The sequence below is a fragment of the Pteropus alecto genome, unplaced genomic scaffold, assembly GCF_000325575.1.
Source record: "Pteropus alecto unplaced genomic scaffold, ASM32557v1 scaffold39, whole genome shotgun sequence".
Lineage (NCBI taxonomy): Eukaryota > Metazoa > Chordata > Mammalia > Chiroptera > Pteropodidae > Pteropus > Pteropus alecto.
In genome coordinates, this window is record NW_006443568.1 from 4,935,362 (window position 1) to 4,950,024 (window position 14,663).

The window sequence follows — 14,663 nt, forward strand, 5'->3', positions numbered from 1 at the left end:
CAGGAAGGTAAGATATTGAGTTCTATGCATGTTCCATTTTCAGATTTATTGGTTACGGTTAGAAGGAAATGGGGAGGAGCTTATGTTCAGAGTTGCCTGAAAACCAGCTGGTTCTTGGATAAAAATAACCTTAATTTCTTAAATGGATTTTCATAAACCCCCAAGAGATCTGAAAGTTCCTATTAACATCTTGGGCTTGGTTTCTCTCAGTGACTTAAAGGTGAAATGCTTACTTCACCCTCCTGAGTTATCTTGTCTCTTCGTGGCTTAACATTTTCTGTATTAGTTTATATCATCCTGGTCTGATTTAGGTTAAGAAGGTTAAAATTTGAGAAAGATGCTTCTTTGGGGTGGGGGATATGTTTTAATATAGATAATTTATATGGGAATATTCACTTGTCCTTTTACTCCCTGGCAAAAAGATTGATGTCCTAACCTGCTGACCTGGATTTTCTTTCTTATTCTTAGATTCATAGCAGGTATGAGGGAAGAAAAACCTCCAAACATAAGAGGAATTTGGCTATCACAGGAGGAGTGACTTTGTCAGTCATTGCATCTCCAGTTATTGCTGCAGTTAGTGTTGGTAAGAAGCTAGCCAGGACCATGACTTCATTCTGCCCTCCCTTTCCTGCTCCCTCCATCAAATCAGCCCTGCATCAACTTTCTGACTATAGCAGTTTAGCCAGCTGGCCAGATGTTTCACCCTGGAGACCCCTATATTTATACCAAACTCACCTTGAGAGTTAACTCTCTTAGGCACTGTTGTTATGGTTATCAGCCAGACTAAATGATCAGAGTCAGGGATCTTTCAGAGAAGGTTGAATTAAAGAATATTACTTTAAGGCCTAGTGTTTCACCTTTCATCCTCTCTTTTCTCCATTTGCTGTGGAACCACAAAATACAATTACTTTTATTTTGATTTGTTTTTAATGTCACACACTATTTTGGGAGGCATGAGGGTTTGTTTTAAAATAATAATAATAATATAACATTTATTGAGGCTCTCCACGTGCCAGGAACAGTCTTGAGTGTTTTGCATGTATTATTTCATTTAATCCTTACAGCAGCACAATTATAACAGGAAGGTGCAGTAATTTGCCCAGGGTCACTTGGGTGGGACATGAATCAGGACAGTCTGACTTCAGAGCCTTTGCTCTTAACAACTAAACTATTCTATTTCACACAGCAGTAAGATTTTGGAATTAATACCCTGGAGGGGGATCCTAATCCCAGGAGTCACTTATTTAATATTTGGTTATTGATTCATTCTTGGATTAGCACTTCAGCAGTGAATAAAAGGGGAAAATGAAAGTAACGTATACTTACTGTGCTGAGTGAGCACTGTACGTACATTCTCTTTTGATCATTGACAACCCTGGGAAGATAGGTCCATGGTCATATGGCTAATAAATCAGAGCCAAGATTCTAATCCAGGCCTTTCTGATTCTAAATCCAGTTGTCATTCCGTTAGACTGGCCTTGACTCTTTGGAAGAGCCATTTTCTCCCTTTCCTTGGCCCTTTATAGCGTAGTTTGTGCTCAGGCTGGGAAGGAGAATTCAGGGCAGTTGCAAACTGATGGTCTGCTGACATGTTTCCTTCTCTTCCCCCAGGTATTGGCGTCCCCATTATGCTGGCTTATGTCTACGGGGTTGTGCCCATTTCTCTCTGTCGTGGAGGCGGCTGTGGAGTTAGCACAGCCAACGGAAAGGGAGTGAAAATTGAGTTTGATGAAGATGATGGCCCAATCACAGGTAAAAGGAGGATTTTAATTTCCTTTTGAATTTGTGGGACACAAGATAAAAATCAGTAAAATTTAGCACATTTTACAGAGAGATTGCCATTGGATTACTTTGGATAATGAGCTTTATACGGGGTAAAGTATTTTTAGCTTTTCATTTCTTTGTTATTAGGTTAATTCCTCTGGTACTTGCCTCTGTGTGGCAGGTACAAACTAGTAGGATTCCAAGTAACTCCAAGTACACTGGTAATAGTAGTGATTATAATAAAGTCTTAAATCTGCACAGTACTTTATAATTTTCAGAGGACTTTACACAGTTATTATCTCACTTGGTTTTTACAGCAGCTCTCTGAAGGAGGAGAGCGGGAGCTATTATTATTCCCCATTTAATGGGAACTTATTTAAGCTTTTGTCTCAACATCTGTTTAATGGGTTTAAGAGCTTCTACAGAGCTGGGACTAGAGCAAATCTTCTGACTTCTACTGTGGTGTTGTATCTACTTTATCATATTAACTCATCTGGGTCATAGAGATCGCCTGAGGTTTTTCAAGCTTCCTGCTATTATCAGAACATGACCTAAACATATTTTGAAATCTTCATGTTTGATTAGATGGCATCTATGGTATATTGGTACATTGGAAAGAATAGTGGACTTGGAATCAGAATTGTAGTTTTGTGTGCCTCGCCATGACTTGGGCAAGTCATTTAATTCTAAGCTTGTGTTTCTTCATCTAAAATGGGGGCTATTAGTTATTAGGAAGATTAAATATGAACATATGGTAAAACCTCTGATGTATGGTGGCTATATATAGTAGCTGTTCATTAACTGAATAATGAATAAATGAGTATTTTTCTACCTGAACATTCTCCATTCTGAAGAGTCACTGCAGACTATTTTGATGCTTAGCTATCTTGAATTAAGGTGTTTGGTTCCATCCCCAGTGGCAGATGCCTGGCGAGCCCTCAAGAATCCCAGCATTGGAGAAAGCAGCATTGAAGGCCTGACTAGTGTCTTGAGCACCAGTGGAAGCCCTACAGATGGACTAAGTGTTATGCAGGGCCCATACAGTGAAACAGCCAGCTTTGCAGCCCTGTCAGGGGGCACACTAAGTGGTGGCATTCTTTCCAGTGGCAAGGGAAAATATAGCAGGTAAGCAAATAGATCATTTCTGACAGAACCAGTTGGAATTATAACAAGTAACATACCTGTATGAGCTATTTGTCTGTGCCAGGCATGTTCCACATGTCACCTCATTTTGATTTAATCATCAGTGGTATTTTTTTTTTCTTTACAATTAGAAAATAGGCTCAGAAAGGTTAAGTGACTTAACACAAAGTTCATGTTCTTTCCACTGTTCCATATAAAGAATAATCTTGACTTCAGATCTTCCCTCTACTATATTAGGCTGCCTGCATCAGGAAGGGAAAGCAGGCATTTTTGTAGAATTTCCAAGACTGCTCTCCGTTAGGCTTGTCACTGGCCTTGAGTTGAATAGCATTTATGCTGTATCTTGCTGGCTTATTGGTGCTGTGATCTTTATTACCTTCCTATTCCATTTGCTAGGAGGAAAATCAACTTTTTGAATTTGTGTTGAGAATATGTAAAGCTTTATGACTGAAAAAGTTATGACTTTCTTGGTCATTTCACCAGTTAGACAAACCAGAACATTCAGAGGAACATAACAAATGTTACAAGAGAAGGACTTAGTTGAATGCACTGGAGACCAGAGGCCTGGGGAGGGGTAAACATGGGGCAAAACAAGGTAGAGGGGAGTTAGGGGAGATGGTTGATTTCAGATATCTGAAAGGCCTTAAACTGGAAGAAAAGATTAAACTTCTAACTCATGATGAGAGGTAGATTAAGACTAGAGGGAACCTAATTTTGCTTCATTATAGAGAATATAGAGAAAATCTATATAAAAGTCCAAAAATGGATTAGTTTAGTAAATACTCAGCCACCTATCCCTGGAAGTGCTTGAAAGTGAAACCAGATGGCCATTTTGCTATTCGAAGGACTCAAGCAACAGATGGCATATGCACTGGATCTCACACCTGAGTGCCTGTCAGTCTCCTGGGAGCCTCTTAAAAATAGATTTTAGGACCTTATCCCTGTATTAATAAATTAGAATCTCCTGGAGTGGGACCTACGGGGTCTGTATTTTGAAAATACAGGCTCACCAGGTGATTCTAGCATAATCATTGCACAAACTAGCATCTGGGAATCAACCCAAGTAGATGGCCTTTGTGAAAGTCCTCTTCCAATTCTAAGAGTGATTCTATGACAGAGCTGAAAGCAGAAGCCAGGTCTCCGACCTGATGCACTTTCTATTGCACTGCCTCATTTTCCTGGGCTGTGGCACATTCTTGAAGGGCATCTGAGACTAGAGCCGCACAGCAGAGGCTCAGGGGGCAGCATGAGGTTGCTTGAATGTGCAGCTGTAGGCTCCTGCTGACCTGTCTGTGTCTCATGACTCTGGTTTTTTCTTCTTAGGGGATCCCGCCCCCACATGCCAGAGAATTCACTGCTATGCTTTCTTAAAACCAACACCCCTATAAATAAGCAGACAGACATAATTGGAGACTGACTTGGTGAAACTGCAGCTTAGCCAGTCCAGCTGTTCCAGTTCTGTGAAAGCCTTTTATAGGAAGTGAATGAGTCAGATGGGTTTGACTGTGAAACCCATTATGGGGAAATACTTCTGTGTACAACAAAATGGTATTAGAGCCAAGAAAGGAAATAGTTATGTGTTCTTAGCTCTCAGACACCATTGGAAATTTACTGCTCTTATAGGCCGTTGACCTTCAATCTCATAACCTGGGGGTAATTTGATTGCTAAATGTTTGAGTTCCTAGTATGTGCAAAGACACTGAGGGTAAAGTGAATGGGGTATGGTCTTTCCTTTTTTTGGAGCTCACACATGAGTGAAAGATGTGTTAATCAATATAATAAGTAGGTGCTGTGAGAGCACTTAGCAGGAAGTGACTGCTTTGCTGGGAGAGTGAGGGGAGATGATACTTTCTTGCAAAGTCATGGCAATATAAAATGTGTATAAGTGTGTAAGGAAAGAAAATTCAAAGTGATTATGACTTAGGACCTGCGGTGAGAGAGGAAATAGAGAGCGATCTTGGAGGAGATCAGGAATACTTTAAATGCCTGTTGGCAATAGGGAGCCAAGAGAGGACTGTTAAAGTGATCAGATCTTCGTCCACATTGGCACTGATCTGGAAGTTGTGTGACTTGGATGTAAGGCTACTGGAGAGAGAGCCCAATTGCAATTATCCAGGCAGGAGATGCTGAGGGCCTGACGTTAAGCAGTAGCAATGGGGATAGAAAGGAGGGGACGATTTCAATAGATATTTAAGAGAGAAAATGTGTGGGCATCTATTTGAGCTATTTGACAATTGGAGAAGATCAAATCAACTCAGTTTGCAAGAGAATAATGGAAGAGATGTGTGCCAGGAAGCAGACTGTCTTGGAATATCCAGGCCTCCTATTAACTTGAACGTCCCCTCTTTACACAGGTTAGAAGTCCAAGCCGATGTCCAAAAGGAAATTTTCCCCAAAGACACAGCCAGTCTTGGTGCAATTAGTGACAACGCAAGCACTCGTGCTATGGCCGGTTCCATAATCAGTTCCTACAACCCACAGGACAGGTATGTGAAGAGTCAGATGCCCAGGAGAGGTTTCATTTTTTGGTTGGGTACTAGGCCTTCAGAAGTTCAATGCTTTATGTTAGGGCTCTGTGTACCATCTGTCAGGATATATAGTGTGTGTATCCTGTGAATTCATTGAGCAAGTTCTTGGCAGCTCTTGATTGATTCTTGTTAGTACTTGATTTTTAGAGGTTTTTTTCTTCCTTCTATCCTTTTTTTTTTTGGGTCTTTTCTTGGCTATTAATCAGTGTAATTATTCACATGGAACTTAAAGCTAGATTGGTATTCATTAATGTCCATGGGTGTATGGTTTCTGCTCTCATGTCACCTTTTGCTTAATGTGGCTCCTATAGCCTATTTCTCTTTATTTTTGAGAAGTTAGTGTATCTTGTCTGGTGCGATTGCAGCACTCCCTTCTGGAGAGTTTCTGGTTTCTTCTGATTGTGGCACAGTAGTAAAAAGCTATGAATCTTCTTTCAGTTTCATATTTGGGTAAGATAATGTAAGGCTCTGACACTTAAGTTAAATTTTGGAAGCTGTGTTTTAGTTGTTTAAAGAAATGGCAGAGGTTTGTGTGTGTGTTTTAAATCAACAGATCAAATTGTTCTCCATCTTATTTGAGTGTTAGGTTAAATTTTTATTTTCGTCGGAAATGAGCTCTAGTCTACTATTTACCTATGTTTTTGGACTTCCTAATCCTGAACCCACAAACTGCTTTTACCAACAGGTAGAGCATGACTCATGTATGACTCAGCAAAGTGGATTTTGTCTCCACAGAGAATGCAACAATATGGAAATCCAAGTGGACATTGAAGCTAAACCAAGCCACTATCAGCTGGTGAGTGGAAGCAGCACGGAGGACTCGCTCCATGTTCATGCTCAGATGGTGGAGAATGAAGAAGAGGATAGTGGTGGTGGCGGTGGTGGCGGCGATGGCAGCGATGGCAGCAATGAAGAGGATCCCCCCTGCAAACACCAAAGCTGTGAACAGAAAGACTGTCTGGCCAGCAAACATTGGGACATCAGCTTGGCCCAGCCTGAGAGCATCCGCAGTGACCTGGAGAGCTCTGATACGCAGTCAGACGATGTGCCAGACATCACTTCAGATGAGTGCGGCTCCCCTCGCTCCCATACTGCAGCCTGCCCCTCAACTCCCAGAGCCCAAGGTGCACCGAGCCCAAGTGCCCATATTAACCTCTCTGCCCCAGCTGCGGGGAAGACTGTCTTGAAGCCAGAAGGTGCAGAAGCCAGAGTATGAAGTGGAATGAATGCTCCCGTTCTGAGAAGCACACTTGTAACTGCATCTTTTGGAATCTTTTTTTTTGGGGGGGAGGGTGGGAAGCGGAGATTTATGTATTTTATTTCAAAGATTCTCTGGTCCCATGTTTTCCCCAGGGAAATTCGGAGAAATTTGCAGTTTCTTACAGATAAAACATGGAAATTTTTCCCTTAGTCTCACCCATTCCTTCTCCCCCCTCTACCTCTCTCCTTTTTTTAGTTTTAATTTATTGGTTAAACTGATAGTGGCAATCCATGAGGTGTGTCAAAGAGTGTACAGATGTATGTGTGTATATTGTATGTATGCTAACATTACTGAAGGACACATTTTAATAAAGATTTCTGTTGTTCAACTCATCTCATTTTCCTTGGCGTGGGTAGTCCTACAGAGCCAAGTGTTTGAAATAGACCATTACATCTTTAACAGTCTCTAGATGTGAATGTTCCTAACCCCAGGGAAGGATTGTATTCTAATCAGACTGCAGTGGAGTCAACTATAAACCAAGGACTCCTAGCATGATAGGAAGCAAAGCCAGGCTTGTTTTGGACTGTGTAGTCAGACTGAAGAATTAGCTGAGTCAGCCAAATAGAGAAGCTGTAGATTAAAATGAACCTCATTTGCCCTCTAGAGGCAGCTGTGCAGTTTCCCTGTTAAAGCTTTATTTTCCCTTTTCTATATTGTAGTCATTATTAGAAATGTGTTTCCAGAGGAGGGTAGGGTGGCAGTTCCAGCGGCTCCTTAGATCCCAGTGAATGTTGCAGGGTTACAAGTTGGGGAACAGAGCATTCTTACCGAAGGAAGAAATATAATGATTCTGCATAATCACCAAGAAATAATCTGTTAGGCTCTCACGTACACGTTTTCTGTTCCAAAAAGCTTTCTCAGTTTTGCCAATCTAGTTTAAATAAGAGGGACTAAAATTTGTAATGAAAGGAGAGAGGGGAAGTGCCATCGAAATCTCAACATAATTTTATCTGATCTTTTAAATTTGTCAGAATTGAGCTGTGTTAGTACTACTTGGGATTTGGGCTCTGTCTAGAATAATGGTCTAAGAAAGGAACGCTCATATATAATACAGCAGAAAAATTAAGGTGCATGAGACATGGTGTAGGATTCCAAATCTGGCAGTAACTTACTTTGTGACTGTGTGAGTTAGTTACTCTCTCCTGCTCCTAATTTCCCCCAACTTTCAGATAGTATTTAAGGAGCTTCCAGTGCCAAACTTCTCTATCACCTTAGCCCTGGGTCCAGAGGAAGAATTGAAAACATCCTTTCCCTGAGGACCAGATGGCTTTCTGTTTCCTTTCACAGGTGCACCTGCTCTTTGTCTTCCTGGCCTGTGCTTTACTACAATGAGGATGATGAGTCTGGACAACAGCCAACTTGGAAGGTTCTGATCTCTTGAGCACTGCAGCCAGACTTAGCACATTTCCCTGCACCTGGGACAGGAAATGCTGTTAGTAGACTTTGGGTCTTTGGAAGAGGGCACCCTAGAGGTGTCCAAATGTGAAAAGGGGAACCTGTTGGGAAAAAGGGCAATCTGGAAATCTCTGAAATGCAATTAACGCAATACTCACAGTCCTCTTGAAGCCTCATCAAGAGAGCAGTTAACTTGGATAAAATCGAAGAAGTCTGTTGGAAGGCCAGAAGGTTGCAGCCAAACCTGTATTCTTTTCTATGCTCCACTTCTTACTGCTGTGAAACTTGGGGAAATTACTCTGAGTCTGTTTTCACTTAGCAGAAATGGCGATAATCTAATTATGGGGTTGTAAAGATTAAGTGAGATGGTATACTGAAAATACTTTTGGTTAAAGGCCCATGTTTTTTCCTCCTTCAGGAACAGGAAGAAATAAGGGAAATTATGGGTGTCAACTGAGAAAGCCCAGAACTCTAGACCAGAGGCTATGAAAAACTACACTACTGTTATATCTCCTAGACATTAGCAGATGAAAAGTCCTGTCCATCACCACCACCTGGAGGAGAACATGAGTAATGCATCGGAAAAGTTGGTCTGCTTAGAATATGGGGAATGTTTAATTTCCTCTCGGTAGAGCTTTCATTCGTTCTGAAATACGTACTATGTTTCAGGTATAGGATGCATTAAGAAAAAACATGAAATTTCTGTCCCCACGGAACTAACACCTTAGTGGGGAAAAATGATCTGGATGAGGGTAAGTGCACTAAAGAAAACGAAGCAGAAAAAGTGAAGAGAGTGAGTCAGATGTTGCTCCTTCAGGTGGGTAGTATAGGCCTCTTTGATAAAGGTAACATTTTATTAGAGTCCCAAATGGAATGAGAACTATGTGAATACCAGGCATGAAGAATAAAGTAAAAAGGCTCTTTGATGGAGCATCCTTAGTCTGTTTACACACACACACACACACACACACACACACCCCATATAGGCCTATGTGACTGGAACAAAGTGGACCAAGGAAGAGAGTAGAAGATTAGGTTAAAGAAATGGCTGGGAACAAGGTTGTGTCACTTAGCAAAACAACTCTGAAGACAAGGAAATGTTAGGTTCCTCTAAGGCTGGAAAGAGGTACTTTTCAAAGCCGGACAGATGGAGGGCTTGCGGTCAACTTTCAAAGGGGCTGAAATTGGGAGAAGGAGCGTCTGGTCACAAGTCCTACTTGGGCCCATGGAAAGAAACTGTAGGATATGGTAAATAGGTACTTACTCTGACCTCTTTCTAATATACTTCCTTGTACTCCACAGGCTGGAAAGCTAAAAACTACAGTGCATACCTTAAACTTCCTAGAAACCAAGGTTCTGAATATAATTTGTTTCGCCAATTAGATACACAAATAGGATATGGAAGGGAAAAGTGATTAAGGGGGCATCTTTAGCTACTTTGTTGCTCCTGCAAGGATGTAGAGACCTCGGGTTTCTCTTCAGTGATATTCCAATACCCACCAGGAGTTTGTGAGTGTATGAGGGTTTCCTGACCCATAAGTAACAGTGATGTGTGTGCTTGTAGTCAGCCTGAGGTGGCCTCCTGATTCCTCATCTTCCTGGTGGTGGCAGAGGTCGCAGCTCCCATGATAGAACGATCTGGGGGGCTTTTCCTAGAAGCTCAGCCTAGAAATCACTTGTCTAGGCTTCCCAACTCTTGTAAGCACCTAATTTACCTGTATTAAATCTTGTTCTACTTAAAATAGGTAGAAGCATTTTGTTTCCTGCAACTACTGAACCCTGACTGATAAAAGTATTTGGTTCCAAAAGTGATCACAGGCAACACACCCTCAAAAATGGGACTTTGGTTAGTTATGACTGAGTTGGGTTTGAAGGAAAAGAGAATCTAGTTGTCCCCGGAAAATGGTAAACTAGTAGGCAAAGATTACTTATACCTGCAGTCACCTGAGATGAAATGCCTTTTGGAGGACCAAAAGTGGCTGTCATGATAGATTATCATGTAAGAAATGAGGACTTAAATGGCAGTGGCTATGCTAGAGAGGTTAAAGAAAATGAAAGTCTCATTAGTTTTAAGGTTTTAGCTCAGACGAGTACGGGAGAGCCCCAAAAGAATTTTGTCTCTTTTAGCCACAAGGGTGATGTACATGAAAATCAAATGGAGATTCTGGGTTATTGAATTGCAACGTAAGTTACATTCATAGCATTACCAAGAATCTCATGTGAAAATTAGGGCATTGTTTAGGAAAGAGATGGACTCTGAAATAAGAAATGGAACATTTGAACGGATTTAGATATGTCTTGGTATTCTGAACCCACAGACTCCACTCAACTTTTTCCTCTCAGTCTTTCTTGGAGGCCCTGGAATAATTGCCTTAAAAAGGAAAGCCAGTACTTTTTATGTACCACCCACTACCCCTTATTGCCACCATATCTGTAACTACGGGCAGGCAGATCCCAGTATGCATCTGGAAGGTAAACAGTCTGATTTGAGACTTACAGAAGAATTGTAATATTTTGCTGGTTTGAATCAATAGAAACCTGAGGAATGTGTGCGAGCTAGATTCTAAAAGTGTTAGACCAGGAAGAAGAGAACATAATTTTATTTTCATTTGGGTTGAATTTATTAATATGGGCATTCTAGAAATTCTGGCTTTAGCAGCTAAGAGTGGCTCTTAGCTGGCTGGTTGGATGAAACCTGAACTTAACAGTGGTCTACACTCAAAAAGAAATTGAACTGCCAAAAATTCCTTAGTATAGCATTGGAAGACAGCTGAAAACATGAAGACAAATGTTCATGCAGATTTATCCTATGTGTGACCTACTCATCTCCTAATTTTGTCCTCCAAAATTGCTCAGAGGATATTCCTTTCACCAAGGAATTGGAAAGTACATGGATAAGGGAAACACCTTACCTTGAAAAGTATTGTACTAAATATCCTTCATAGGCTGAGCATGATGCTAAGAGATGCTGTTGTTGAAATGGAATTCCTCATATCAGTAGAGATGATGGGATCCTGGAGTGACAGGGGCCAAGGGGCAGGTACCAAGGCAAAAGAGCTGGAGTGAAGAAATATAACCTGTTTGTAGTTGGTCTTCATAACACAAAGCAAAACTCCAGGTCTGGCAGAGAAAAGCCAGTTTTGAGTCACCAAAATAGGGAGTTATGGACACATACTTAATTCTGAAACTCAAGGCCCTTGAATAAAGGGATGCTAGGTACCATGGAGGAAGCACTCAGCATATCATCATAACTGAACTGTAAAAGTTCTAGTTTTCCCAATAAAATCTTAAGCCATTAACCTATGTTCCTGTGCTTGGAAAAAGGGAAATTACCTGGGCCTTCAGAGAATATTTGGAAACTGGACCTATAGGTCTTCGTGTTCCACTAGTTAAACTAGAGGCTTATGGAGTGTTATAGGTTGAATCATGTTCCCCAAAATTTATATGTTGGAGTCCTAAATCCCAATACCTCATAATGTGATCTTATTTGGAAATAGGGTTGTTGCAGATGTAATTAGGATGAGGTCATATTGGCGCAGGGTGGGCCCCCAAACTAATATTGGTGCCATATGAAAAATAAATTTAAGATACAAAGACAGACACAGGGAGAATGCCATGTGAAGATGAAGACAGAAATTGGGATGATATAGTAGAAGCCAAAGAATGCCAAAGATTGCCAGAAAACCACAAACCAGAAGCTAGGAGAGAGGCATGGAACAAATTTTCCCGTATAGCCCTCAAAAGGAACCAACCCTGCAGACACCTTGACCTCAGACTTCTAACCACCAGAACTGTGAGACAATAAATTAGTGTTTAAGCCACCTAATTTGTGGTGCTTTGTTGCAGCATACTGAGTAAACTAATGTGTGGGGGTCAAGTAATTTAAAAAGAATTTTGGCCTAGGTCTATCTCACATATCCAGCCTATGGTTATTTCTCAGTTCTTGTAGTCACAGTTGTAATAGATACACTTGGCGACTGGCAGGATCTTCATATTAACCCATAGCGTTAAAACTATCATGGTAACAGCAGAAGAAACTCTCTGGAGCTTTTCTTTCCCACCAAAATTATTAGCCAAAAGCAATGATGCATCCCTGAGGGAACAAACGGTAGATATTACCGCCATCATCAAAGACAGAAATTCAGGAGTGGTGGTCTCTTATTCATATTGAAGTTATTTGCCCTGTACAGGATTTGGGTTGTAGCTGTTGTTTCAAATATAATCTCTTTATGAAGCAAGTCAATATCTGACCCTGGCACCTGCAACTATTGACCTGGAATATGCCTTTTTCTCTAGCTCAAGGAGCAGAAAACATGAAAAGCAGATCACTTTTACCTGTCAGGGTTTACAGTACATCTTGCTTTCCTACATCTGGGTTATATCTCTCCTCTTCAGCTCAGTTGAAATCTAATCTTCAGGCACTTTAATCATCTCACATTTCCCAGAACATTACATGTAATGCATCATGGTGTTGGTCATAATAAGCAAAAAGTAGCAGGTATGTAAATGCCTTGGTAAAATAACATTTTTTTTAGAGGATAGGCAATAATCCCTGTAGAAATTAGTCACTTCTACCTCCGTGAAGTCTTTAGGAATCCAGAGCAGTAGTCTAGAGTATGGCAGGTAATCGAAAGCGAAAGATGAGCTGTTGCACTGTATCCTCCCCATCACTGAGAAAAATTTCAAGCATCTGATGGATTGCTTTTGATTTTAGAGGTAACATACCACATTTGGTTATGCTGCACTGACCTGTTTACTGAATAACCTATAAGGGTACCAGTTTTGATGAGCCCAAAAAAAGGATGGTGTTCAGTGGGTACAGGCTGAAATGTAAGCAGTTTGGGTTTTATGACCTAGCAGATCGAGTGGTGTGCAAAGTCCCTTGGCAAATGAGGGTACAGAACACTGTGGCAAACTTCCATAACAGAATCACAGCACAGGGCCTTATGATTATGGAGCGAAGCCATGCTATTTTTGGCAATGGCTATTCTCTTTTAGAGAAGCTGATGTTGGCTTACTACTGAGCCCTACTCCATGCTCTGGGGCGCGGGGGGCGGGACCAGCTGGGCACTTACTGGCAGTCAGAGTATATCATATCCCTTCCATAGAGAAAGTAGGGATTTGTCCTCACTGAAAAAGACACTCAAGATATAGATTGTTTCCGTGCATGCCAGGCCTAAAATATTTACAAAGAATAATTTTTAAAGGAAAAAAATGCCAGGTATTATAAAACCAAGACATTTTCCCCACCCCTTATTATTTTAAATTTGATTGTATGTTCATGCTGAGAAGCCTGCGTAGGAATTCTAACTGTTTATGTATCTTATGACCTTGGGCAAATTATTTAACCTCAGTTTCTTCATTTAGGACTGAGGATTAGATGAATATAACAGTGCCTAACCTGCAATCAGTATTATATGTATTAGCTAGTATAATTTTTGTTATCATAATCATTGTCATTATTATTATCCATGAACTTGCTGAATGCCTTATTCATCATGTGGTATTCCACACAACACTGCCTCTCATCAACTGAGGCAGTGGGCTCAGACCCATAGATTCATTCCGAAGCAGCTGGCCTTACAGAATAGTAAATGGTTTATTAAAGACTCACTTGTGGCACTAGCTAGAAGATAACATCTCATGTCGTTAAAGTTCTGTCCTATAGGATGAGGTATATGTTCTGAAACAGTGACCAATATATATAACCCACTCACAAAATTTTTGCTTCTTGTCCCTGTGACTTTGGTCTTTGTTGGTTTAGAATTCTCAATATCCAGAGGAGAAATATTTCCACCAGGGCATACAATAATGAGCCCATTGACTGGAAGTTTTCTAACCAATCTGGGCTCCTCATCCACTGAACTAACAGCCTAAAAGGGGGCAATTGTGTTAGGTGGAGTGATCGATGCCAGTTATTGAGGAAATAGTCTGCTATTGCTCAGTGCGGGCAGGAAGAGTGATGCCTGGAACCTAAAGGGCTCTCTAGGCTACTTCTAGTGCTATCATCTTTAGGAGTAAAAGTTCTGAAAGACTAGACCACTAAGGGCTCAATTTCTTTAGGAATAAAGATTTGGGTCACCACACCAGATAAAGAACCTCACCACACCAGATAAAGAAACTTAGAATGAGAAGTAGAGAAGGAAATTTATGAATATAAATAACTAATTCATGAAAACTAGAGGAATGAAGACCACATTAGCATTTCATTTTTTCCTTGCTGTATTGTGTGTATATTTTATAGATATCGACCCATTTCTTCCCCACCTCCCACATTTTCCCTAGTAGTATAAGGTGTGTTATTGTTGGTAACTTGACAATTTAGTCCTTAGGTTACACGTTGTTGAGGTAGAATTATGACTGAACTAGAATGAATATCACACAGAGATCTCTCCTTTTAGGGTAGGGGTTTAGATGCCCCAAAAGGGGCTGTGAATGTGGTGAATTGGCTGCCAGCATCTCCTCTAATCTCTTCCTCATACTGCCAAGACTGCAAAATTAAACACTATATTTCCCAGAATCCCTTGCAGTTAATATCCTGAATGCAAATTAGTGTCTATAAATTGCATCCA

At 40.8% G+C, this 14,663-nt stretch overlaps 1 protein-coding gene across 1 annotated transcript in view; it reads left to right on the forward strand.

The window, feature by feature from the left end:
- Nucleotides 1-9,022, forward strand: part of RNF19B (ring finger protein 19B) — a 21,399-nt gene extending 12,377 nt beyond the window's left edge. The window contains exons 6-11 of the mRNA XM_015598791.2: nt 469-583; nt 1,612-1,752; nt 2,682-2,889; nt 5,262-5,393; nt 6,171-6,687; nt 7,984-9,022. Of these exons, the coding sequence (XP_015454277.1) occupies nt 469-583; nt 1,612-1,752; nt 2,682-2,889; nt 5,262-5,393; nt 6,171-6,651 (1,077 nt within the window). The 3' untranslated portion in view covers nt 6,652-6,687; nt 7,984-9,022. The remainder of the gene's footprint in view (nt 1-468; nt 584-1,611; nt 1,753-2,681; nt 2,890-5,261; nt 5,394-6,170; nt 6,688-7,983) is intronic.
- The last annotated feature ends 5,641 nt before the right edge of the window (nt 9,023-14,663 follow it).